The 27,312-nt window shown below is 36.8% G+C and overlaps 2 protein-coding genes and 1 long non-coding RNA gene across 4 annotated transcripts in view; 1 reads left to right on the top strand and 2 right to left on the bottom strand.

Moving 5' to 3' along the window:
- Positions 1-4,492, bottom strand: part of LOC141373859 (uncharacterized) — a 141,787-nt gene extending 137,295 nt beyond the window's left edge. Inside the window, exon 1 of the long non-coding RNA XR_012380215.1 lies at positions 4,202-4,492. This is a non-coding gene — a long non-coding RNA (uncharacterized lncRNA). The remainder of the gene's footprint in view (positions 1-4,201) is intronic.
- Positions 1-27,312, top strand: part of AKAP9 (A-kinase anchoring protein 9) — a 197,921-nt gene that overhangs the window by 5,433 nt on the left and 165,176 nt on the right. The gene's annotated exons all lie outside the window — the stretch shown is intronic.
- Positions 12,380-12,721, bottom strand: LOC112825281 (small nuclear ribonucleoprotein E-like). The gene is given in 1 exon segment (XM_073898562.1): positions 12,380-12,721. A coding segment is annotated over 1 exon segment (279 nt). The 5' UTR covers positions 12,715-12,721; the 3' UTR covers positions 12,380-12,435.

The following is a 27,312-nucleotide window of genomic DNA, read 5'->3' on the forward strand; positions in this document are numbered from 1 at the left end:
TTCCTGGTAGTTGACTGTCTTCTCAACGTGTCCTCACATAGCAGAAAGGAGTAGGAGAGCTCTTTGTGGTTTCTTTCATAAGGGCACTAATCCCCTTCACAAGGGCTTCAGCCCCATAACCTCATTACCTCCCAAGGCCCCTTGCCTAATACCATCACATTAGATGTTAGAATTTCAATGTATACATTTTGGTGGAAACACATTAAGTCCTAACAGTCACTTAACCTAGAAACTGTGATACCATCTCTCCCTGAAGCTTTTCCGAACCCCCATTTGGAGTAAATCTCTCCCATTTCCATATTTCTGTAGCACTTTGTGCAATCAGTATAACACCAGATTTATTCTACCTTGTGTTTAAATTAATATGGTGCACACATATCAATCTCTGCATTATACCATGATTTCTTAAGGGCTCAGACTGAGTCTCATTCTTCTTTGTGGAACCCAGATGCCAACTGTTCTCCCATCCTCTGAATGCACCAGCTATACATCCTCCCTGCTAGACCCAGAACCACTTTGAGTTCTGCCAAAGTAAACCACATCACCCGAAAACATTAGTGAGCAAAGTGGACTTCACTGTAGGTTTTGTCATGGAGATGACATACCACACTACACAGAAAAGCAGCTCTCAGATCCCTTGTTAGACCCACCGGCTCACATTTCCTTCCTTTTGGCTTGTCCTCCTGACTTCAAACTCCTCTCTGCATTATTTTACCTAAATTCAGAGGTGCTTCAGCCCTAGCTCCCATTGGCACACTCAAACCCAGCATGAAGCTCAGCAAAATAAAGTCCCATGTAGGTAACAGGTCCCACTCTTCTCCATAGTGGGGGTTCAAAACAGCAGATAATATTAAATAGTGCTAATAATATTTAGTGAGTATTTATTTTGCATAAAGTACTGTCATCCCTGCAAGGCGTATTTTATTATTCCCGTTTTACAGTTGAGAAAAGGGAGGGATGAAGAGGTTAAATAAATAAATAAATAAATATCACACAGCCAAAAAGTAGGAACCAGAAATCCAACCCAGGCACTTTGAATCCAGAGCCTGGGCCCTTAATAATTAAGCTCCACTAATTTTTATAGCACCTAATACCATGCCTTCCCTAGTAAGTACATCAAAGTGTTGGTTGGATTAAATTTACTTGTATTTCTAAGATCATCAGAAATATGCAGTTTCTTACGTTTCTTTTTTTCCAGTTGCAAGCATTTATTTTTGTTTATGAAATACCAAATATCCATTATAAGAAAAAACACATTATGTTAAGTTAAAGCAAAAATTATGAGTATATTGCAACTTTTGCTACTTTTATTTTTCTCAGCTTTACTGAGGTGTAATTGGCAAATAAAAGTTGTATAATATTTAAGTTGTACAACATGATGATTTGATATACCTATACATTGTGAAATGATTACCACAAATCCTTACAAACAGATTAACACATCCATCATCTAACATAGTTACTATTATTTTATGGTGTGCTAAGAATACTTAAGATCTATTCTCCACAATTTCAAATACACAATACAGGATTATTAACTATAGTCACTGTGCTGCACATTCATCCTTATGGATATCTAAAGCTTTCTGTTTGTACTGGTATTGAGTGAATGAACTGACTAATTTACTGACTATGCAACTCAGCTTCCTCATCTGAAAATTTGTTCATTCAGTTGGTCATTTAACATTTATGCATCCACCCTGTGGTCACTAGAGAAACAATGAAGCATAAGAAACACTCCTTGCCTTTAACAGGCCTGTGGAGATATTCACAGTCCAAAAGAAAAGTGTTAAACCGGATAATATCGAAGGTCCCTTCCAGCTCTAAAATTCTATAATTCTGTTGAGTGGGAGGTTTGCTCTCCTTGTACAGAGGTGGTGGACGACTGTCGTTGTGTAGACACTGGGAAGAAGAGATGGAGATGGGGCTGCTTGTCAAAAGATTACTGAGAGAATTTCGGGCTGCCCCTGAACCAAATAACAAGGAACAGGAAGCCTTGCCTGCGCCCTCCAGCCTTCCTCCCTGCACTCCTAACTCCGCTCTGCTCAGACGGCCGGGGTCCTCCTGCTGTCCCCCGAGTCCTCCAGGCCCCATTTGACACTAAGTAAGCCGACTGACCATGCGTGTTCCCTACTCAGAGCTGCCAGTAGAGCTTTCCTCTTCACTTTTCCCCAGGAGCTGGACACTTGATCCTTTCACTCTGTCACTGTCATATCCTGCTGTTCTCAGGCCTAGCTGCACATCACCCAGGGAGCTTTTTACACACACTGAAGCCCAACTCCCCACCTCTAGGGATTCTGATTTAATTGGTTTGACATGGGGCCCAGATACTGGTCTAGTTTTTTGTTTTTGTTTTTTAAATCCTCAGCAGATGAGGGTTGCCTGGGTGGCTCAGGTCATGATCCTAGGGTCCTGGGATCGAGTTCCACATCAGGCTCCTTTCTCAGCAGGGAGCCTGATTCGTCCTCTGCCTGCCACTCCCTCTGCTTGTGCTTTTGCTCTCTGTCTCTGACAAATAAATCATTAAAATCTTTTTTAAAAAAATCCTCGGCAAATGATTCTAACGTATACCCAGAATTGAGAACTACTATACTTCAGACACTGGAGTTGCTTATTTTCCCTTGCTGGTAAGGGCCCACCCTGGATTCTGTTCCCAGCCAGGGAAAATTCAAGGCTAGCAGCTCAGCGGCTCAGCAGCTCAGGGCTTAATCCCACTGTGGCCTGGACTCCCAGTTCCAGCAATTAAAGGCTGTTGTTGTTCCTTGTGATTAAGCTCCTACCCCAAAGGAACACGGAGAGTAAAAGAAGGCGAACCAGTTGCTGGGGAGGCAAAACAGCAGGTGTTTACTCTGATGCCCTCCCACTTCCTTCTGCCCCTCCCGCCATTCCCTGCTCAAACCTCGGTAACAAAGTTGTCCTGAGTAAAGAATGTCTCTTTGGTAACAGGCATGGATAGGAAATTAATTATCTGACCTAACATCTCTCAGCCATACGTATGTCAAGCCAGATGTTTCTCTTTATTTACTACATGCACGTCTATTGGTGATACCTTAGTTTCCCAGAGATATTTCATCTTTAACCTCCTTTTCTTCCTTCTCCCTCTTTGAACTTGTATTTAGCTAATTCCAGAGTCATCTCTCTCTTGATCCATTTTTACAAACCTCCCTCACTATGACTCTGATCACACCTAAGCATAAGACTAATACCAGTGTAGGGCGCCTGGGTGGCTCAAATGTTTAAGTGTCTGCCTTTGGCTCAGGTCATGACCTCAGGATCCTGGGATCGGATGCTGGGATCAGGTCCTGGGATCGGATGCTGGGATCAGGTCCTGGGATTGGGTCCGCATCAGGCTGCCCGCTCAGTGGGGAGTCTGCTTCTCCCTCTCCCTCCGCTCCTCCCCCTGTTCATGCTCTCTCTGTATCTCTCTGTCTCAAATAAATAAATAAAATCTTTATTAAAAAAAAGACTAATACCAGAATAAAGGGAAGTGACATTTTTTAAAGTGTAGTTTTGATGTGAAAAGGGAAACAACCTCTAGAGTCCATGAAAGTGCTAAAAAACTTCTTCACAATTCCCACAAAAATCTATATTTTCTTTATTGTCCTCTAATAAAACTTTCCAGTCAAAAACCAACATTTAACATAAATGTTATTTTTTTTTGAGAGAGAGAGAGGTGGGGGAAGGGCAGAGGGAGAAGGAGAGAGAGAGAGAGAGAGAGAGGCATGGAGCCTCAGTGTGGAATCTGATGTGGGGCTCAATCTCATGACCCTGAGCCAAAATCAAGAATCAGACGCTTAACCAACTGAGCCACCCAGGCACCCCATTATTTTTTTTTAATCAGTTTGTTGTTTTCTGCTTTGATCTTGTTTTACAGTAGTTTTGGTTTTTACTGTTTTTTTTTCTACTACTATTTCTTATAACACTTCATTTTGTGGATTACAGTAGTCCCCCCCCCTTATCCTCAGGGGCTATGTTCCAACACCTCCAGTGGATGCCTGCAGCCATGGATAGCCCTGAACCTTTTTATATACTATTGTTTTTTCCTATACGTACTTACCTATGATAAAGTTTAATTTATAAATTAGGCACAGTAAGAGAGTAACAACGTAACTAATCATAAAAGCAGTTATGACAATATACTATAATAAAAGTTATGTGAATGTGGTCTCTCTCTCAAAATATCTTACTGTACTGTACTCACTATTCTTCTTCACATCTTCTACATCACATCTTGTGATGATATGAGATGATAAAATGCGTACATGAGGGCGCCTGGGTGGCTTAGTCATTAAGCATCTGCCTTCGGCTCAGGTCATGATCCCAGGGTCCTGGCATCGAGTCCCACATCGGGCTCCCTGCTCAGCAGGAAGCCTGCCTCTCCCTCTCCCACTCCCCCTGCTTGTGTTCCCTCTCTCGCTCTCTCTCTCTCTCTCTGTCAAATAAATAAATAAAATCTTCAAAAAAAAATGTGTACATGATGAGAAGTGAGGGGAATGACGTAGGCATCATGACATAGTGTTTGGCTACTGTTGACTTCCTGCTGATTCGTCAAAAGGAGGATCATCTGCTTCCGGACTGTGGTTGACTGCAGGAAATTGAAACCACAGAAAGTGAAACCACAGATAAGGGGGGCCTACTGTATTCTTAGAAGATTAGCACCGCCTATAACGTCTTAGTTGAAAATTCCACTTGAGTACAAAGTGTTGGAACCCAACTCATCTGTAAATTGAGGACTGCATGAATATACCTAGGCACTCCCTTAACTAAGAAGTCTGCTTTTCCAACGTCACAGGGGCTGTTCTTAAGGTTTCCCAAAGGTGAGGAATGAATATGAAGGCAGATTTTAATGACATCCGTTTCTTTTGATAACACTGATGACTTCCTAGCCATCAGTGAGACTGCAGGAGTTACTCTCTTCTTTGGCCCTGGAGAATCTGCTATATATATGATTTTCCCAATGTCAAGGACAGTATCATGACACAGTACCCCTTACCAACTTAATTACTCTGACAATCTGAAGAAGCAATTCTTATCATAATGTCTACAACTATTGTCAGAAAAGTGCTTTTACAAATCAAACATTTGTCTAATTAAACATACGTTCTAAAATATGTTCATTTTTTTTGACATTAAATATAAATCTTAGTTTGATTGTTCCCAGTTTTGACCAGGTACTGTGATTCTCTGTGAACACTAGGAAAAGACAAAAGAGAAAAATGAGAGAGAATTTTTAAATGTTTTAAAGCACATAAAACATTTTTTTCTATTATATAGTGATGTGTTCTGTATTGCTCAAGAGTATCACAGTCATGATTTATGATCTTGATGTATTTTTAATACATATTTAAATTAGTCATTATGTATCAGATATCCTAAGATCGTTTAATTAATTACCTGTATTATCTAACCCTACTTAAATTTCTTTTCTAGACATATTACTCCTACAGACTAAATTATTCATCTCACCAAACTTTCTAAGCTGACAAAGCTAGCTGAAGTGCTATTGTGAAAGCAAGTCTCAGCTCAACAAATACTTTTTCTTTTATTAAAAGATAAGGGTAAAGAACTATCATGTCTAAAAATAGATACTTGAAGCTTAAAATCTGTCAGACCATATGTTGTACAACTCCAAGATCAAGGAAACAAAGACATCTCTCTCCTGGGGGTATGTATTATTATTCATTCTAGGGTATCAAGTACCAGTCCATATGTATGACTATACAGTCATTTAAATATCGTTAGAAGAGAAACCGAATATGAATTCCTGGGGATAGTAAAGGGAAAATATGAGTCAGTTCACACTGATCTGATCTGCATGTATTTGTCCTTGTGTTATGAGAATGCATGTGACAGTGTGATTTTTTTTCCCCCAATGTCCTTGAGATTTCTTTTAAGGAAATAACTTTTCTTGTTTCTCTTTGGCAGTCAATGGAATGATCACAAAATATAAGATTTGAGACAATCTTTACCTATAAGCAAGATAGCATTTTATAAACTGTTAGACAATCTTTATAATTCTTTTTCTATATTTAAATTTTAACCTTTTTTTCCTTGTGGATATGTTATTTTATTGTTTTAAGATTTAAAAACTCCTTTTAAAACTGAAGTAAGTTTTCAAACCTGCCATTAATGTCTAAATATGTTCTACATATGTGGTACACATTCTGTAACATTGAATATATTTTATATGGTGCAAACTCAACCATCTTCAGAGATTCGGTTATAATCTGATGCTAGAATATCATTCTGAGACAGTACATTAGTACATTGAAGCAATTTGGCAGTTACTAAGTTCGGACCACAAACAATTCCAACCTCCAGGGGGGATTCTTCTCTGCCTTTATAACTATCAGGTCTCCACTTCTCTTTAGATTGCAGAGACCCAACCACATTGGCATATTTACAAAGCCAAACACTTTTGAAATGTTAAGGGTAAGAGGTTCAACTGCTCTCTAATTACTTGGCAATGATTGCACAGGCTAGTTTTAAAGGTAGAAATGTCTGTTCTTTGTCAACTAACAAAAGACCTTCAGCCATCTTCAAGTGATGGAAGGGGAAGGAGGAAATGAAAAGTAATATCAGACAGTGTATTTCTTCTGGGACATGAGGCTATATTTCTTTTAGTTTTTAGAAATGTTTGTACAGGGGCGCCTGGGTGGCTCAGTCGTTAAGCGTCTGCCTTCGGCTCGGGTCATGGTCCCAGGGTCCTGGGATCGAGCCCCGCATCGGGCTCCCTGCTCCGCAGGAAGCCTGCTTCTCCCTCTCCCACTCCCGCTGCTTCTGTTCCCTCTCTCGCTGTGTCTCTCTCTGTCAAATAAATAAATAAATAAATAAATAAATAAATAAATAAATAAAAGAAAAGACCATCCTTTCTCCATTACTCTGCATTTCCATCTTTAAAAAAAAAAAAAAGAAAAAGAAATGTTTGTACAGGGCGCCTGGGTGGCTCAGTTGGTTGGGCGACTGCCTTCAGCTCAGGTCATGATCCTGGAGTCCTGGGATCGAGTCCCGCATCAGGCTTCCTGCTCGGCGGGGAGTCTGCTTCTCCCTCTGACCCTCTTCCCTCTCGTGCTTTCTATCTCTCATTCTCTCTCCCTCTCAGGTAAATAAATAAAATCTGGAAAAAAAAAGTTTGTACATGTATGTAAATGTAAAGAAAAGTGTACACACATGATATAAACATACAAAAGAATACTCAGTATAAACCTAAATCTCTCTCCTTTTCCTTAGTTACCCAGTTCCCCTCTCTGGAGGCAAACACTGTACCCAGTCTCTTGGAGATTCTTCCAACAATAATTCATGCATTTGCCAACATATGTGTATAAGTTCCCTCTCTCTCTTCCTCTTACTTCACTCTAAAGGTAGTATACCATATACTTTTCTCTGTTCCTTGAGTTTTCATTCTTAAAGATTGTTTCAGGGGCGCCTGGGTGGCTCAGTCAGTTTTAAGCATCTGACTCTTGGTTTCGGCTCAGGTCATGATCTCGGGGTTGTGAGATCGTGCCCTGCCTCGGGCTCCATGCTCAGGGCAGAGTCTGCTTGAGATTCTCTCCCCTTTTCTTTCTCTCTCTCTCTGCCCCTCTCCCCACTCAGGTGCATTCTGACTCTCTCTCTCAAATAAATAAAATCTTAAAAAAAATAGATTGTTCGAAATCAGTATATATAAAAGTCATTATTTTTATATTGTCTGTATAGGTAATCCACTGTACAAATATACCATAATTCAACTAAACAGTCCTTAATAACATTTACTGTTTCCCATCATTTACTATTACAAATAGGCTGCAAAAAAAAATATTTCATTTGCATATATTTTGTGCTGTACATATGCAAGATTATAGAATAAAAACCTAGGAGTTTAGATTATTGGGTCAAAGAGTATGAGCATTTTGGGGGCACCTGGGTGGCTTAGTCGTTAAGCATCTGGCTTCGGCTCAGGTCATGATCCCAGGGTCCTGGGATCGAGCCCCACATCCGGCTCCCTGCTCAGCGGGAAGCCTGCTTCTCCCCCACCCACTCCCCCTGCTTGTGTTCCCTCTCTCGCTGGCTCTCTGTCAGATAAATAAATAAAATCTTTAAAAAAAAAACAAAAAGACAAAGAGTATGAGCATTTTTTAGTTTTGACAAATAGAACCAAGTTGCCCTCCATGAACATTGTACCAATTTTCGCTCCTAACAGCAATATATGAGAAGGAAGCAATGTTTTTGACTAGGACCCACTTCATATTTATACTCCAAAAGGAATAAAAGCATCAATATATTTTTTTACATGTTATAAATGTCAGGAAACTCTAGCATTTGGGAAATAATAAAATACAAAGTAAGAGATAGCAAGCTGACAGAATATAGTAAGCATTTCATACTTTGTTGATAAGCAAGAAAACTACCATCATGTTACAAGAGAAAATTTTGAATTATATTTTCCAAAACCATGAAAACTGTTAAATCTTCATATTTCTAATGATAATGCTATTATTAGAAGTAATAGAGTTATTGCCAATAATAATGATAACAAAAGAGGAAATATTGTATGGAATATACAAAACTGTCATGATACATAACAGAAATATACAATTGGACTGTGACTTTTTAAAAATCTTTATTGTAATAATAGGTATCACAATGTTCTGAGACACAAATTAGCCCTCAGATTTACTAACAGTTATTCTGGAAGTACATTGTAAAATAATTTTGGGGGAAAAAAAGCCCTTGTTAGATATATTTAGTTGTGCTATAAAACTTCTTGACCAAAAGACCAGATACTGTATTATTCATAAAGTGAAAAAAGTTTTATAAACTTATAAAAATAGTAGAAATGGTACAGAAAAATCTAAGTGCATAGTTTTGGAGGTAAGAGCCTTATAGAATATGAATATAAAAACTCTTCTCCCTTGGTAAGGTTCCTATGAGTACCAGGTAATTGTTCCATAAAAAAGAGACTAAGTATGCATTGGCATCAGCTCAGATTGTCACTTCTAAATTTTTGTGATGTAAATAGGTAAAAATGTATTTTTATGAAGAATTGATGAATTATGATTAGAGCAATCTGTTCTATAAAATTTCATAGCAATAATATGAATTATAATTTTAAAAATTAGGAAAAAATCAAGTCACCTTTATTAAGAAAAGAGTCTCAAGAATTCTCAACCATCTTTTTATCATCCAAAGTTTATTTTGTCATTCAAAATTCATGCTTAACTGAAAGTTAATACCACTGCGTGTATTTTTCTGACAATATTACAGGGATCGGGCCAGATAGTTCAGTGGGCAACCTCATGTTGAAACCTCATTATAGAAGTAGCTGAACAAGCAGTTTTAAAGACAAAGTTTGACACAGCTGGTTATCCCATTTAAATTGTGTCTAAAAAATACCAAAGAAAACAATTTGGTCAAACAACTAGTTAAGTCAATGAAACATAAAATCAGTCAAACCTGTCTTTTGGCATCAAGTAAGGAACAAACTGTCGCTTGACTGGATATTTCATATTTCACCCAAATATTTATCATGCTGTAATTGTAGCTCTATCCTCAGATGACAGTAAAAAAGGTGGCAAAAACACTTCTTCACAAGAGTCCTTTAAAATTAACCTAATTATGTAACTCTGTCATGTATTTCAACACAACATATTAGTCACCACTTAGGATTACAACGTAGGATGCACATCACATGACAATGAAGTAGCACTGCTCTTTAAGAAGAATGGGCAGAAATGTATTGGGGCGCCTGGGTGGCTCAGTTGTTAAGCGTCTGCCTTCGGCTCAGGTCATGATCCCGGGGTCCTGGGATCGAGCCCCACATCGGGCTCCCTGCTCCGCGGAAAGCCTGCTTCTCCCTCTTCCTCTCCCTCTGCTTGTGTTCCCTCTCTCACAGTCTCTCTCTGTCCCATAAATAAATAAAAATCTTAAAAAAAAAAGAACGGGCAAAAATGTACTAAAATGATTGTATTTAACACTAATATTAAATCTTCTGTCCTGATTGTCTCACAATTGCCTTTTCATCATCATCGCTGTTACCGTCTCCATTTCTAGCATCAGCATCATATGTGATACTAAAACATTAAGTAGTTTTAAGTATAAAGGGTCCATTCTTTATACTATTGTCTTTTTGGTACTGATTTCACTTCTGCAACTATTTGATGTTGGCCATCTTAGGCCTGGAATTTCACACACTAGTAGTATCTTCTCTTGAGAAGATACCATTTCATGCAATTCAGAAGTATAAAGGGAATGGATTTGTTACCTCTTCAGATAAACAAGTGTGCTCATACAAATGTAGGAGTCAACCTCAGGATTTCTAGAATAATGTATTTTACATGTTCCCCAGATGCTGCTACCATGGTGACAGGCTAACTGGTAACATTCCGGACTGCTTTATTTTAACAGCTGGTTACATTATTTCTTAAAGCAGAAAAATGATTTTAAAAAATGAATGACGAAAATATGTTTCTCAAGTCATTGCCCTTTTTTCTGTGTATCTATGATGCTGTCCCAGCTAACCACAAGATCTGGACTTAATTAATATCCAATGAATTTCTCATGTGCAATTTCTGCTGTTTTCTTCATCTTTATGTTAGTCTTTTGAAAGTCATTGAATTCATTAAGAAACAGGACATTAGGCACCTTGACAACCAGTATCTGCAGAACCAACCAAAAATTATCCATTGGTTGGATTGGAATGGATTGGATTCAGTTATTAAAATATCCAGAAAAAAACAGGATGAATTATTTCTTTTTAAATTATGTTTGTTTTTGAAACAAAGATTACCAAATGAAGAAATTAGCCAGACATGTAATTACTTTTTTTCACACTTTGCAAAAAGATTCTAAGAGCATAATGATTTATTTTCTATAAGATAGATACACGTAATGAATGCTTTACAAATGAGGAAATTGTGACTCAGAAGAGTTAGATAACTTGTCTACAGTTACACAGTAAGGTTATGTTAGAGCTGAACTTGCAACCAGATCTATCAACTCTAAATCCCATGCTCACTTATTTTGTAAGTGAAAGCAAAGATGTTTCATAGATACTCATCTCCAGAGAACAGAGCCAGAGGAAATTAACTTAAATCATAACAGGAAGTACTGAAGTTAGTTATAGAGAAAGGTATTTTAACAATGAGGATGGGATGGGGAAAGGAGCATCTAGGGGGTTACTACTATAGCATTGCTAATGTTCCAATTCTTATATTGAGTGGTGGGTTGACTGTTGCTCATTATATCACCATATTATATCTCTTATGCATGTGTTACTATTTTCAGTATGTATTAAAATATGTAATAAAAACATTTTATTTTTAAATTTTTTTTAAAATTTTTTATTATTATGTTAATCACCATACATTACATCATTAGTTTTTTGTAATAAAAACATTTTAAAAGAAAATTTTAAAACATATGAGTTATTGAGGGATGTTGTAAAATATTTGTCTAAGTATCTTAAAAAATAAAAAGTTTCCCCTGGGTAAACTCAATGTAATTAATGAGTGGGTTCCATGCAGCCCCCCATGGTGCACAAAGTTCTGATCGAATACTTGCTTATCATTACTGTTTCATTGCTATTTCTGTGTCAGAACTCAAATAACTCCACTTGGTATTAGAGAAAATCTGCTCCTAAAATAAGATTAGAACAAAATCCCAAGAGGATTAATTCTTCTAGGAAGGTCATTCTGATTCAAGTGGACAATTTTGAATTTGAAATTTAGTACTTGGGTAACTCCTATTAAACCAACATGCACCTTTCCTTTATATTAAGATACTAGATTGAGTTTTTAAAATAACAAATCATCATGTTGTAACATGTACATGTACATCATGATGTACATCGTCACATTAAAGAGGAAACATGTCCATTTTCTCAAAATAGCAGTAGTTTCTTTTTGTTAGCATAAGTGACCTTAATAAAAACAGGCTAATTCACAATTGCTATTCAGTATTACCCTGTCCTCACAGATACCTGATGGACCAACCCATACTGTGGTTTGGTTTTATTTATTTTTATTGTAAAAGCAATCAAGTTTATGGTCATAACAAGTCAGCCCCCAATCCCAACTTTCAGTGGTAACCGTTGTATTTTACCATTTGTTAAATCTCTACACCCAACATGGGCTTAAATTTATAACCCCAAGATCAAGAGTCACATGCTCTACTGACTGAGCCAGCCAGGTGCCCCTGTCTTTTACCTATTTGTATTTGGTTCTTTTTATTACCTCCGTAACTTTAAATAACATGTCTATAATACTATTTTTTCATTTTATTTGAACTTCTTAAATTTTAGTTTTTTTTTAATAAAAACAATCTCACAGCATTTACTGTCCTCTGCTAATAACATAAAGGTAATCAAAACAATGTTTTAGAACTACACTCCCAACAAAGGACATCTAAAAAAACAAACTACATGACCTTTTCAAGAATTTCTCATTTCACTGATCATTTCTAGTTGGAGACACTTTGGAGCAGGGTAATACTATCTCCTTTTAGCATGATCCAACCCAGTTGTTTTTTTGACTTTGTTTTAGAATGAATCTCTTTGGCATCATCTAATACGAGGTTCATGTACTCATCAAGACCAATGATAAAGCCCTCTATTCGCATGTTCACTTGCTCCTAAAGCCACACCTGAATTCAAGATCTATTTTGCAAGTATCTGAAGGTGAGGTTGATGGGCTGAACCATCACCTTCTGCACTTTTTGGCCCTGGCCACGGTACGCCATGGTGGAAACTGACCTTAATTCTTTACTTGTATTGAAATTGCATTTATATAACCTAAAAAGTCAAATAATACTACAAGGCTTAAATGAAGACTAGTAGACTTTGAGGGTCCTGTTTTGTTCTGTCTCTCTTGAACCAGGCTCACAGGCAACTTCTTTCAACTCTTTTATCTCTTTCTTTAATTATTTCTATTCATAATTCTAAATAATATGCTTATACTGTTTTTATTATTTCATTTTAGGTGTTTATATATAACCTTTTTATTATGAAAAATCTGGATTCAGTTCCTATATGTTACTTACCCACATTCCTTTTTTAAAAAAGAACAAAAACAAGATTTTATTTTTAAGTAATTTTTCCACCCAGCATGGGGCTCGAACTCACAACCTTGAGATCAACTGATTGAGCCATTCCTTTTTACCCATCTTCAATTTTTGGTCAAATCATTTGACCATTATTTTACATATTACTATCAAATATTTTTCATAACTAAGCCACATAGTGTTGTTTAGTTTTCTATTTCCTGTTATAATTGTTTCATGAACTCTTCAAAAGTGCAGAAGTCCTTTACTTATAAGCCAACATACCAGGTGAGCTTTATGAGCAAGAAACCAGGTTCTGGTTTGATCTCCTGGAGTTAAGCTCCTGCCTCTGTCTGGTAGATCACTCTCCAGACATTCTGCATGGTGATAGCCTAGAATTTTACTAAGTATTATCCTATGTTTTTCCTTTGTCTGTCCCCTTGTGTTGAATCTATTATTTCCTGTAGCCTATATCTTCTATTTCTTTGGGGGTTTTTTTCTCATTTTAGTATAGTTATCATTGATAGCACCTTTTTAAACAATTTTTTAAATTTAAATTCAATTAACATATAATGTATTATTAGTTTGAGAGGTAGAGGTCGGTGATTCATCAGTCTTATATAATACCCAGTGCTCATTACATTACATGCCCTCCTTAATGCCCTCCTTAATCACCCAGTTACCCAATAGCCCCACCCTCTCCCCTCCAGAAACCCTCAGTTTGTTTCCTATGAGTAAGAGTCTCATGATTTGTCTCCCTCTCTGATTTTGTCGTTTAATTTTTTCCTCTCTTCCCTTTTAATCCTCTGTTTTGTTTCTTAAATTCCACATGAGTGAGATCTTATAATTGTCTTTCTCTGATTGACTTATTTTGCTTAGCATAATACCCTCTAGTTCTATCCACGTCGATGCAAATGGCAAGATTTCATTTTTTGATGGCTGAGTAGTATTCCATTGTGTGTGTATACACACACACACACACACACACACACACACACACACACACATATACACACCACGTCTTCTTTATCCATTCATCTGTCGATGGACATCTGGGCTCTTTCCATAGTTTGGCTATTGTGGACATTGCTGCTATAAACATTGGGGTGCAGGTGCCCCTTCGGATCACTACATTTGTATCTTTGGGGTAGATAACTAGTAGTGCAATTGCTGGGTCACCAGGGAGCTGTATTTCAACTTTTTGAGGAACCTTCATACTGTTTTCCAGGGTAGCTGCACCAGCTTGCATTCTCACCAGCAGTGTAAGAAGGTTCCTCTTGGTATCCTCACCAACATTTGTTGTTTCCTGACTTGTTAATTTTAGCCATTCTGACCAGTGTGAGGTGGTATCTCACTGTGGTTTTGATTTTTATTTCTCTGATGCCAAGTGATGTTGAACATTTTTTTCATGTGTCTGTTGGCCATTTATATGTCTTCTTTGGAAAAATATCTGTTCATGTCTTCTCATTTCTTGATTGGATTATTTGTTCTTTGGATGTTGAGTTTGATAAGTTCTTTATAGATTTTGGATACTAGCTCTTTATCTGATAAGACATTTGCAATTATCTTCTCCCATTCTGTCAGTTGTCTTTTGGTTTTGCTGACTGTTTCCTTAGCTGTGTAAAAGCTTTTTATCTTGATGAAGTCCCAATAGTTCATTTTTGCCTTTGTTTCCCTGGCCTCCAGAGATGTGTCTAGTAAGATGTTGCTGTGGCCAAGGTCACAGTGGTTGCTGCCTGTGTTCTTCTCTAGGAATTTGATGGATTCCTGTCTCACATTTAGGTCTTTCATCCATTTTGAATTTATTTTTGTGTATGGTCTAAGAAAGTGGTCCAATTTCTTTTTTTTTTTTTATGTTGTTGTCCAGTTATCTCAACACCATTTGTTGAAGAGACATTTTCTTTCCCATTGGATATTCTTCCTGCTTTGTCAAAAATTAATTGACCATATAACTGTGGGTTCATTTCTGGGTTTTCTATTCTCTTCTGTTGATCTATGTGTCTATTTTTGTGCCAGAACCATATTGTTTGATTACTACAGCTTTGTAATATAACTTGAAGTTGAAATTGTGATGCCTTCAGCTTTGTTTTTCTTTTTCAAGGTTGCTTTGGGTATTCAGGGTCTTTTGTGGTTCCATACAAATTTTAGGGTTGTTTGTTCTAGCTCTGTGAAAAATGTTGTTGGTATTTTAAAAGGAATTGCATCAAATGTGTAGATTGCTTAAGGTAGTATAGACATTTTAACAATATTTGTTTTTCCAGTCCATGAGCACAGATTGTCTTTCCATTTCTTTGTGTCATCTTCAATTTCTTTCATCAATATTTTATAGTTTTTAAAGTACAGGTCTTTCACCCATTTGGTTAGGTTTATTCCTAGGTATCTTATTGTTTTGGGTAGAATTGTGAATGGGATTGATTCCTTAATTTCTCTTTCTGCTGCTTCATTATTGGTATATAGAAATGCAACAGATTTCTGTATGTTTATTTTGTATCCTGTGACTTTACTGAATTTGTGTTTCAATTCTAGCATTTTTTCAGTGGAGTCTTTCAGGTTTTCTGTGTATAGTATCATGTCATCTGCAAATAGTGAAAGTTTCACTTCTTCCTTGCCAATTTGGATGCCTTTTATTTCTTTTGTTGTCTGATTGCTGTGGCTAGGACTTCCAGTACTATGTTGAATAAAAGTAGTGAGAGTGGACATCCTTGTCTTGTTCCTAACCATAGAGAAAAAATTCTCGGTTTTTTTCTCCATTGAGGATGATATTAGCTGTGGGTTTCATATATGGCCTTTACTATGTTGAGGTATGTTCCCTCTAAGTCTACTTTGTTGAGGGTTTTTATCATGAATGAATGTTGAACTTCATCATTTGCTTTTTCTCTGTCTGTTGAAATGATTATATGGTTCTTATCCTTTCTTTTATTAATATGGTATATCACATTAATTGACTTGTGAATATTAAACCACTTTTGCAATCTAGGAATAAATCCCACTTGAACTTGAATAAATCCCACTTGTTTTTTTAATGTATTGTTGGATTCAGTTTGCTAGTATTTTGTTGAGAATTTTTGCATCTATGTTCCTCAGGGACATTGGCCTGTAGTTCTCTTTTTTATTGGTGTCTTTATGTTGTTTTGTTATCAGGGTAATGCTGGCCTCATAGAATAAATTTGGAAGTTTTCGTTCCTTTTCTATTTTTTGGAATAATTTGAAAAGAATAGGTATTAACTCAAGAACTTAGCTTTTTCTTCCAAAAAAATTAGATGCTGTTGGAGAGTTCTGAGCAGAAATGTGACTGCTCTGACTTTCCTTAGCTGGGTAAATAATGGCCTAAGGGCAGAGTAGGACAAGCACTTAGAATGCTATTGCTGTAATTCAGATGAGAAGTAGTAGTGGCTTGGACTAGAGTAAAGTGGTGGTAATAGGGATATAAAAAATGGTCAAATCTTGGGTATATTTTAAATGTAGAGCTAACAGTATTTGCTAACTTACTAGATGTAGAGTGTGAAAAAGAGGAGTCAAGCATGACTAACGTTTTTAACTGCAAAACTAGAAAAAAGGAGTTGCCCTTAAGTGAGGTAGGGAAGCCTGTGGGAGGAATAGATTGGAGGGTATATATCAATAGCTCAGTTTTGGTCATATTGAATTTGAGATACCAAGTGAAGATAACAAATAGAGAGTCTGGGTAGACGTCCAAGCTGAGATGTAAACATAAGAATCTTCAGTATACTGATGGTATTTAAAGTCATGTGCCTGGGTGAGATCACTAAGGGATCACTTTGCACTTAGTAGATAGAAAAGTCAAGGACTGAGCTCTGAGGCACTCCCAACAGATGGGGGTTGAGGAGATGAAAAGGAATTGGTAGAAAAGACAGAGAAAGAGCAGTCAGAAAGTTAAAAGGAAAACTAGGTGAATGTCATACATCCCTGAAGTCAAGTGAAGAAGTGTCCCAAGGAGGAGAGAGTGATCATGTGTGTGTCAAAACCTGCTGGTAGATCAAAGATGAGGCCCAGGAGTTTGTCTTAGACTTGTCATCATGGAGATCATCAGAAACTTCTGGTAGAGAGTTTCAAATGCATAATAGAGATGAAAAAAAGGTTAGAGTGGGCCCAAGAGAAATAGGCAGAGAGAAACTGGAGATAGCGGGAGTATTGAGAAGGAAATAATAGAGAATAGAGAAGGAAAAAAATAGAGCAATGGCTCGAGAAGTAAAGTTAAGAGAAGTTTGGTTTTGTATATACACATAGAGAGAAAGAGAAAGACTGTATTCTAATGAAAAATGATGCTGTAGAAGGAGAAAATTTGATGATTCAGGAGAGAAAGGGAAGAACTGCTAGAGCAATCTCCTTGAATAGGTAAGGAAGGACAAAAATATAATGCACAAGAGGAGAAGTTTGCCTTTGCTTAGAGAGGTCATCAAAACTACTGAGACAAAGTAGAACACTGGTCTCATGATGCAGGTAGGAGGATGTTGTGGTGGTATGTGTATGTGGAAGACCTTTCTTTTAATTGTTTCCAAATTTTTCTCAACAAAAGAAAGGGGAGGTTGTTAGCTGAAAGTGAGGATGCTGGAGGAGGGTTGGAGTTCAATAAGAGAGGAGATGGCATGAAGTAGTCAGTAAGAGAATGAATCATGGAAGTATACCATGAGTAATGTAGTGTAGAGAGCCCACTAGGGGTTAGTGTCATTAATTTAAAGCGAAACCAGTCAGCATGGGTTTTCTGCAGTCTTATTGAGGAGGGTTAGGTACAAAGAGTGAGCTTAGAGTTGGATTTAACCAGAGTTGTGGCTTTCTCAAGCAAGGGCAAAGAAGGAAGAAGGGCAAGGGAGATGAGGATACAAGATCTCTTTATCCCCAGAGTTCTAGAATTTCTCAGTGACTGCCCTGGTCGAGTACTTGCATGCATTATGCTAGGCAATCTGTGGGCTCTTTCAAAGTAGAATGTCATGCTCTTTTGTTCTGAGAAGTTCTCTTGTATTTTTTTTTCATATCTATCTCCTCCACTTTCTCTGTTATCACTTTCTAAAATTCCTACTAGTTGGATGTTAGACCTCTTATTTTCTTATTTTTTTCTCCTATATCTCCTTCTCTGACTTGTTTTCTGAGAAATTTTCTAAAGATTAGTTTCCAACTCTTCTATTGAAAATTTCATTTTCACCATTCTTTTTATTTTCCAAGAGCTTATTCTTAGTCACTAAATATTACTTTTTTATAGCCTTCTATTTTTGCCTCATGTACACAAACAATACCCTCTCTTTATCTCTGGGGTTATTCATTACATGTGCTTAAAAATTTTTTCCTCTCTGTATACTGTCTCTTAAAATGTTTTTTTCACTCTTTATACTGTTGCTGTTTTCTCTAAGTTCCTTGTTTACTTTGGCTTCCATTCTAAATGTTAAAAGTTTACTTCAAGTATCTGATAATTCTTGACTGTTTGTATGTGTATATATATTGGCCAGGGCTTATTGATGAGTGGGCTCCTCTAAGGGAGATTTGACAGGGCTATTGAGTTAGAGAGACTCCAATTACTTTCTCTTGGATTTATCCATTTCCTCAGGATTTTTGCAATATCCCATATGGGAGTATATGTCTAGCCTCCAAAATTCTGGAAATCAAGAAGGGAAATGGGGGCAGAGAGGTTTGCTAAATCTTGTATCATTTGGGCTCTTCACTCCTAACCCCAGCTATTCCTGGTGTCTATAGGTTCAGAACCTCTCTAATTCAGAATCTTTAGATACGACTTCTGGTATCCAGCTCTCCACATCAGGAGCTTGGAAGTCTGTTCTAACAAGTGAAAAGCTGAACAGGCTGAAAAATCAACAATTCTTTTTTCATTCGTGAGAGGAGAGGACATAGGGCAGATAACTGCTCCCAAGATTGGAGAGATGAGTAAATACAGGGAAGTCATGACTAGAGCAAAGACTCAGGGATGGAACTGGCTGGAGAAACCAGTGCTGAGATCAGAAAAGCTGAACTTTAATTGACAAATTGCTGGAGGTTCAGTGTGAACAAGTATGAGAGTTAAAAAACTTGGATGTTTATATGAAGTAGATAATTGAGGCTTGACCACGAATTATGCACCTATATTCATCATATAAGAAATTAAAAATAATTTCACAGAACAGCAGTTCTTTATTTCATCTCTTCACATTCTCCAACCCTGCAGAAAAGCAGATTGTAAATACTGTCTCTGTTTTCTGAGATTGAAGGAGCTTAGCATGATAGTAAATCTTCATGACTCGACCAAGAAGTATAATCAGTTAAACTATTTTTATGAGGATTTTCCAGATGCTTTCAACAACTGGGTGGGTGAGGGGGAGAGGCTAGTCTCTATTTATATGATTTTATTAAATGTTTTCTCAAAAGTCATTGATTTTTTCCTTATTTGGAAGAAAGGTTATTTAATATTTTGAAACCACTTTATCACTGACCAGTTTTAATGAATGGTTTTGCAATTATGCCACTACTGCCTTTTAAAGGTTACAAAGATGAAATGGCAAAACAAAATATTCCAGTCACCTTTAGAAAGTTTCACTGTAGTCATTACATATCATTATCTTTTCAATTCTTTGAGATGTTGTAATTATTCTTCTTAACAGATTATAACTGATCATTATTTTAATATCTTATGCAAAGTTTTACCATCATTTAAATGTTAAAATGAGGACAGATTAAGAATTGCATGTGGCCTACAACAACCATGATTAATAGCCACAATATCTTTCTTTAGTTCAAAGTAAGATTGCCTTTTAATTTTTAGAAGGAAGTAAGTTTTTGAATTTATAGTTATAAGAACACCCTAATGAGGATCAGAAATTGTCATGGTCCTGGTCCTTTTCATATATGAGTTAGGCAAAAAATAAAAATAAAAATACTCTGCTTGAAACCTAATAAAATTGTGATGCATTGTCCTTGGCGGCAGGAAGAAAGTAAACATAGTCATGGTTAAGGGTACTGAATTTTACCATCTGAAAGACCCAAGATCAAGTCCCGAGTCTGCTTTTTATCAGCCCCACAACCTTGGGAAGATTGCTTAAGCTCTCTGCAGCTCAATCTCCTCATACCAAAATAAAGATGATATGTTCCTCATAGAGTTGTTAGAATTATGTTGAGATAATGCACATAAAGCATTTAGAACCTGACTGATAGGTATTTGGGAGACAATCAACAAATATTATGTCACAATTATTTTTTTTTAAGATTTTATTTATTTGAGAGAGAGAGCACATGAGAGGGGGGAGGGTCAGAGGAAGAAGCAGATTCCCTGCCGAGCAGGGAGCACGATGCAGGACTCCATCCAGGGACTCCAGGATCATGACCTGAGCCGAAGGCAGTCACTTAACCAACTGAGCCACCCAGGCGCTCTGTCACAATTATTTTTATGGTGGGCAATTTGAACCTTTTCAGCCTGCATAATATCTTCCTATTTTATCAACTGTAGTTTTGTTCCCTTTTAGAAACTGAAATTGTAAAACAAGAATGTTGTGTAACATCTTGTTCTTTATTCTTACTTGTTCTCTTGTTTATTTTAAAAACCAGTGCTTAAGTTTTATAAACGTACATTCTAGTTTATCATTACTAATATTTAATCAATAATGAGGTAAATTTCCTTGAATGAGGCAAATTTCCGTGGTATGCCTATTTTCTCATGTCAGTGCTTCTGTGATGATAAACCATTTAGGGCCATTGTAGAACCTCATTGGGTGAGATGTGGAATGTAAACAAGTCACATAATATGAAATTATTACATCACTAGGTTCATTCAAAAGTCCAAGTAAAATGTATTTTTCATTTCATTGATTAACCCAACTATGGTAGGTAGAACAAATAGGACTTTATTTTTCTGACATCAGAAGTCTAGAGGTGAACAGTTACTGTAGTGGTTCAGTGGCTTTGCAAAGTTAGGGCAAATATCTCTGCAATTCTCTCTCTTGAGCACAAGCAAAATGAAGTGACTGTGGCACCTCCAGGAATCATGTCCAGGAAGAAAGGGTGATGGCCAAAGAACACATGAGCCACCTCTGGTAATTTCTTTTTCCTTTTTTTTTTTAATTGTACTAGAATTTATGTGTAGGAAAATGAACTATCTTAAACATACCAATCAATGAGTGTTGACAAATGTATACCCAATACACAAATGTTATCACATAAATCAACACAGAGAATATTTCTGTCACCCTTGAAAGTTCCCTCGTGCTTCTTTCCAGCCAGTTACCTCACCAACCCGGAGGCAGCCATACTTCTATCAGTAAAGCTTAGTTTTGCCTTCTTGAATTTCATAAAAATGAAACCACACAATATATATACACTTATCTGCATTTTTTCACTCAATATAATATTTTTGAGATTCCCCTATGTTATATATATTAAGAGATTGGACCTTTTATTGCTGAGTGATATTCCATTGCCTGTTCCTTTTTAGAATACCAAAAACTTTCTAAGATACTTTCCTAGTAAATGTCTACTTGCATCTCATGGGTCATATTTGGTCACATGGCCAGTCCTTGTTGCAAGGGGGGCTAGGAAAGTACTTGTCTTTCTAGCTTCTAACATGGGAGGCTACAAAGGAGGATCAGGTTGGGAATGGCTTTTGAGTAGCCGAACAACAACATCTGCTAAAATGAATTTCACAATTTTAAATTTTATGATGAAACTTAGGTTTCATTATTTTTATTAAAAAGTGCTGGTTATCATATTTATCTTATTTATGTATTATTGTTTGAAATGCACAAAAAATTCCAGGGTAAATCTAAATTTAAATTTTAAAGAAACCAGTGAAAAAAATTTTAATGAGAATTGTGAAGCAAACGAAAGTAATCTTGAATTAAAATAAGGAAATTGTTTAAAAAAAGAAAAATAAAAACATAAAATTATGAAATGTGAATTGGAATACCAAAAAATGGTATTGTCCAAAACTGCACTACCCAATAAAATAGCCACTAGCTACACATGGCTATTTAAATTAAAATGAAAAAAATTCAGTCCATCAGTTGCACTAGCCACATTTGAAGTATGCAGTAACTACATGCAATAACTATATGGCTATCATATTAGTGCAGATATAGAACATTTTTTCAGTCACTGTGGAAAGTTCTGTAGGACAGCACTGCTCAAGGTAGAAATACCAAAAATGATTATTTACCATCATTAGAGTAGAATCTTAATTGATTTGGAGAACTATCAAAGAGTGGTGAGTAGTTTTACTACAGAAAGATTTAGTTAATATTTAAGTGAATATTAAAGCAAAAGAGAAAGAGAGAAGTAAAATATCCATCTTTTTCAATAAATACTTATTGAGCATGCATCATGTGCCAGACTTTGGGAGTATAGCGGTGAACAAAATAAACAAAATCACTGGGGGACATTTCTGGCATAAGATGGGAGAGAGACATAAAATAAATGATACCAGGTGATGGCAGTCCTATGAAAATAAATGAAGCCAGGCAAGGAATGGAGGAGGACATTCTTACAGGGGGTTCAGGAAAGGCCTTCTCTGGTAAGATGATAATTGTGCAGAGACCTAAAGGTTATTAGAAAGTGAGCGGTCTGGCTACCTGCAGAAAGAACATTACAGGCATTGGCAATATCAAGTTTGAAGACCCTGAGTTAGATAATGCTTTCTTTTTTAAGAAAGACTAAGAAGACCTAGTGACTGGATCAGATTAAGTAAGGCAGAGGGTGGATGAAATCAGAGACCATATCTCATAGGCTTTTTGAAGATTTGGGGTTTTACTCTGAATGATATGGAATGCAATTGAAGGGTTTTGAGCAGAGTGACATGATGTGACTTATATTTTATAAGGATCGGTCTGGCTACTGTGTAGAGAATATACTGTGAGGAGGCAAGGGGAGAAACAGAGAGGCTAGTTTTAAGACCTGAGCAAAAGTCAAGGTGAGAGATCATGGTGGCTTGGACCAGGGTGATACTTGTGGAAGTGGGGGCAAGTGGCAGGATTATGGGTATATTTGAACACAATTTACATTGGACTGAATAAGAGTCATGAGAGAAAAAGATGGGACAAGAGTGACTCCAACATTATTGGTCTGAGGAACTCCTAAAGTAGTGTGACCATTCACTGGGAGACAGAAAACAATTGGAATAGCAGGTTTGGGACATATCTAAATGTGTATTGCATATTCAAGTAGAATTATCAAATAAGTAATTAGATATTTGAAGTTGGAGTTCAAGAGAGTCTCCAAGCTGGCACTATAAGTAGGCAGCATATAGGTGGTATTTTAAGCAGCGGCACCAAGTGAGATCACCAAAGTAGTGAGTGGAAATAGAGGAAAGATCTGAGTACTGACCTTGGGCACTGCAACATTTAGAGGTCAGAAAAATAAGAAGGAGCCAGACCTGAACAGTGGATTTGCCAACATGTTGGCCATTGGTGACCTCAACAAGAGCAGTTTGGGTAGAGTTGTGGGGATGAAAGCCTGCTCCCGCCCTCTACCCCCAGTAGTACAAAGGGTCTTAGGGAAGAACAGCTCCCACTTAAGAGGATTGCGGGGAAAGCAGGGCAGTAGGGGAGAGTGAGTTTCAGGAGATCAAGAAGTGAAAGGAAAAGATAAGAGGTTTCAGATATTTGGGATTTTGCTGACTACACTTGGTGAGTTCCAAAGGGCACATTAGAAAGGTTTGATTTGAGAGATGAAAGAGAAATACGGAAAGGAAGCAAAAGATGGGGATTGTACTACAGAACATGTGAAAAGTTCTCTTGAGTTTTAGTTAAAAAAGTGGAGAATTGAAGCCATTAGCTGGATGATTCAGTCATTTGCTCTGTTCAAGTCTTCTAGATTATTGCATTAATTCTTCTTTAGGTTGTATTATGCAGATACAACTTTCATAAATTATCGAAGATGAAACATATGAAATTAAAGAGGGGGAATCAAAACTATATATAGGCTCTATATATTTGTTGTTTCCACTACTTTCTCTAGTTCCTAGGGGCTCCTATATGATTGCTATAATAATTTGGATTAAAATATATAGGACAGAAATTATCACAACGGGGCGCCTGGGTGGCTCAGTTGGTTGAGCGACTGCCTTCGGCTCAGGTCATGATCCTGGAGTCCCGGGATCGAGTCCCGCATCGGGCTCCCTGCTCAGCGGGGAGTCTGCTTCTCCCTCTGACCCTCTCCCCTCTCATGCTCTCTCTCTATCTCATTCTCTCTCTCAAATAAATAAATAAAATCTTTAAAGAAAAATTGTGTAACCCATTAATTAAAAAAAATTATCACAACAAATTTATTGAAAACCAATACATGTTTTTATTAACAACAGGTAATTGGAAGAAAAGCAATCATGAAAAGTACAGCAATGCTGATAATAGAGTGTGTGATCCATTTCCAATTTTACATCTTCACACCTAAGCGGTTTTTATTATTATTATTATTATTATTGACTCCGTTGGTCAATCTAGGCAGGTTTGAATTTCACTGATATGTGAATCAATATTCCCCATTGCAAAACTAATCAGACATGCATACCAGAAATGAGGACAAATTTTGGGAAATCATTACTTGTACCAATATACAGAGCATAACATGCTTAAAAATACATTTGTACAAATGAGTTGTATATCTTATATTATTAGGCTTCTTTAGAGCTATTCAGGTCACAAGTATCCTTGTAAGTATAAGGAAAATCAAATATTGATTGGCAACATGCTTAATCAAAGACTTTATAACCAATGCTAAATCATCATGCTAAATATACTGTTTTTATGTATAAGGTTTGGTAACTGGAAATGTTTGCTGGTGATCTCCTCTAACAGCCAAAATAAATGCCTTTTGAATTATAAAATACATTCTTTGAACATCGCCTTTATTAGATTTTCACTGATGACGATGTGCTTTACCCACCTGGTATGTTTGAAATGGTATCTGAGTACAGTTTTAATTTGCATTTGTCTGATTATGAGCTAGGTCCATTATTTTTTCATACACTAAAGTACTATTTACATTTCTTTTTCTGTGAACTGTTAATATATTTGTCTGTTTTTCAAACCTAGATTAAACATGATCTTCCCGTATTAAAATTATATCATATGCACATTTCCCCAAATTTAAATTCTATAGCAAAAGCTATAATTCAGATGGTAAAAAAAGAAATGGTAATTTCATATCTGTGTTGGTACATATTTGGCATTATTTATATAATAGAAGCTGTCTCTGTTTGGGTTGTACTAACAAAATACCATAAACTGGGTGGTTTATAAACAAGAGAAATTTATTTCTCACAGTTCTGAAGGCTTGAAGTCTGAGATCAGGGTGCCAGCATAGCTGGGTTCTGGTGAGAACTTTCTTCTGGGTTGCAGACTGCCAACTTCTCATTGTATCCTCAGATGGGAAGAAACAAGGAGGGAACTTTCCAGGATCTCTTTTATAACGGCACTACTCCCATTCATGAGGGTTCCACTGTTGAGATCTAATCACCTACAAAAGGCTCTACCTTCTAATACCATAACAACAAGGGTAAAATTTCTACATATGGATTTGGGGTGGGGGGGGTAAACATTCAGTATACAGCATTAGTCTTGTCCTCAGACTACCTGCATCACTGTCACAGTGGGCTGCCTGTTAAATGTGCAGAGTACTGGGTCCCTTAGGTCTGCCTCAGACCTTCTGACCTAGAAATTTACATTTCTAATAAATATTCGATATAATTCATATGCACAGTAACAATATAATTCATATGCACATTAAAGTTTGAGAACCACTGTAGTAGAAGGTATAAAATCAAGAAATCAGCAAATGTGGACATCAAAAGAAAGCTGGAATAACAATACTTATATCAGACAAACAATTTTAAACCAAAGACTGTGACAAGATGACGAAAGGCACTGTATCATAATAAAGGGGACTGTCCAACAAGAATATTTAACAGTGATAAATATTTATGCCCCCAGCACAGGAGCACCCAAATATATAAAACAATTAGAAACATAAAGGAACTCACTGATAATAATACAATAGTGGTAGGGGAGTTTAACACCGCACTTACATCAATGGACAGATCATCTAAGCAGAAAATCAACAAGGAAACAATGGCTTTAACTGACACACTGGGCAAAAAAATCAGTAAATGTAATCTGGACATTAACAAAATATAAAAAAATTAAAACTACTACAGAAATGTTTAAAGATAAAAGTTAAAATTACTCTTGGGGTGCCTGGGTGGCTCAGTCATTAAGCGTCTGCCTTCGGCTCAGGTCATGATCCCAGGGTCCTGGGGTCGAGCCCCGCCTCAGGCTTCCTGCTCTGCGGAAGCCTGCTTCTCCCTCTCCCACTCCCTCTGCTTGTGTTCCCTCTCTTGCTGTCTCTCTCTCTGTCAAATAAATAAATAAAATCTTTTTTAAAAAAGTTAAAATTACTCTTATAAAGGAAAATCAGCAAAGTTTATAACTCTAAATCAATTTTATCTGTAGACTTTGAGGCTTTGTATTTTAAATTAGAAACAGGATATTTTCTTTCAAAAAGTGGTATTGTCATACCTCAGTTTATCAATATTGATGTCAGATTCAACTCTTTCTAATACATCAGTTATTTTTAAACCTTTAGGTAGTTTTTAGTAAATCATTGCTAGAGAGTTCCAAGTGGTATTCTAGTCATTAGATTAGAAAAAGAAGTTTGTGAGGCACCCTGCTGACTCATTTGGTGGAGCTTGTTACTCTTGATCTCGGGGATCTGAGTTTGAGCCCCATGTCGGGTATAGAGATTACTTAAAAATAAAATCTTAAAAAAAAAAGAAAAGAAAAAGAAGTTTTGATGATTGTTGGCTGGTAACTTATTCCGAGAGACTCTCTAGTAAAGTTTTATAGACTGCTACACACATGTACACATACACACACACACAGACATATACATAGGGGTATATGAACACATCCAGAATTACCTTACATACCTTTACAATGGTGAGTTCTGTTCCTGGTTTCTTGGATGAATGATAAGGGAATAGAAATTAATGTGAAGGAAAGATACAAATGTAGGGATCCGAAGGGGTACATACACCCCAATGTTTATAGCAGCAATGTCCACAATAGCCAAACTGTGGAAAGAGCCAAGATGTCCATCGACAGATGAATGGATAAAGAAGATGTGGTATGTATACACAATGGAATATTATGCAGCCATCAAAAGGAATGAAATCTTGCCATTTGCAACAACATGGATGGAACTGGAGGGTGTTATGCTGAGTGAAATAAGTCAATCAGAGAAAGACATGTACCATATGACCACATTGATATGAGGAATTCTTAATCTCAGGAAACAAACTGAGTGTTGCTGGAGTGGTGGGGG

This window comes from Callorhinus ursinus, unplaced genomic scaffold, assembly GCF_003265705.2.
Source record: "Callorhinus ursinus isolate GAN/ISIS: 27379988/994484 unplaced genomic scaffold, GSC_fseal_2.0 scaffold12, whole genome shotgun sequence".
Lineage (NCBI taxonomy): Eukaryota > Metazoa > Chordata > Mammalia > Carnivora > Otariidae > Callorhinus > Callorhinus ursinus.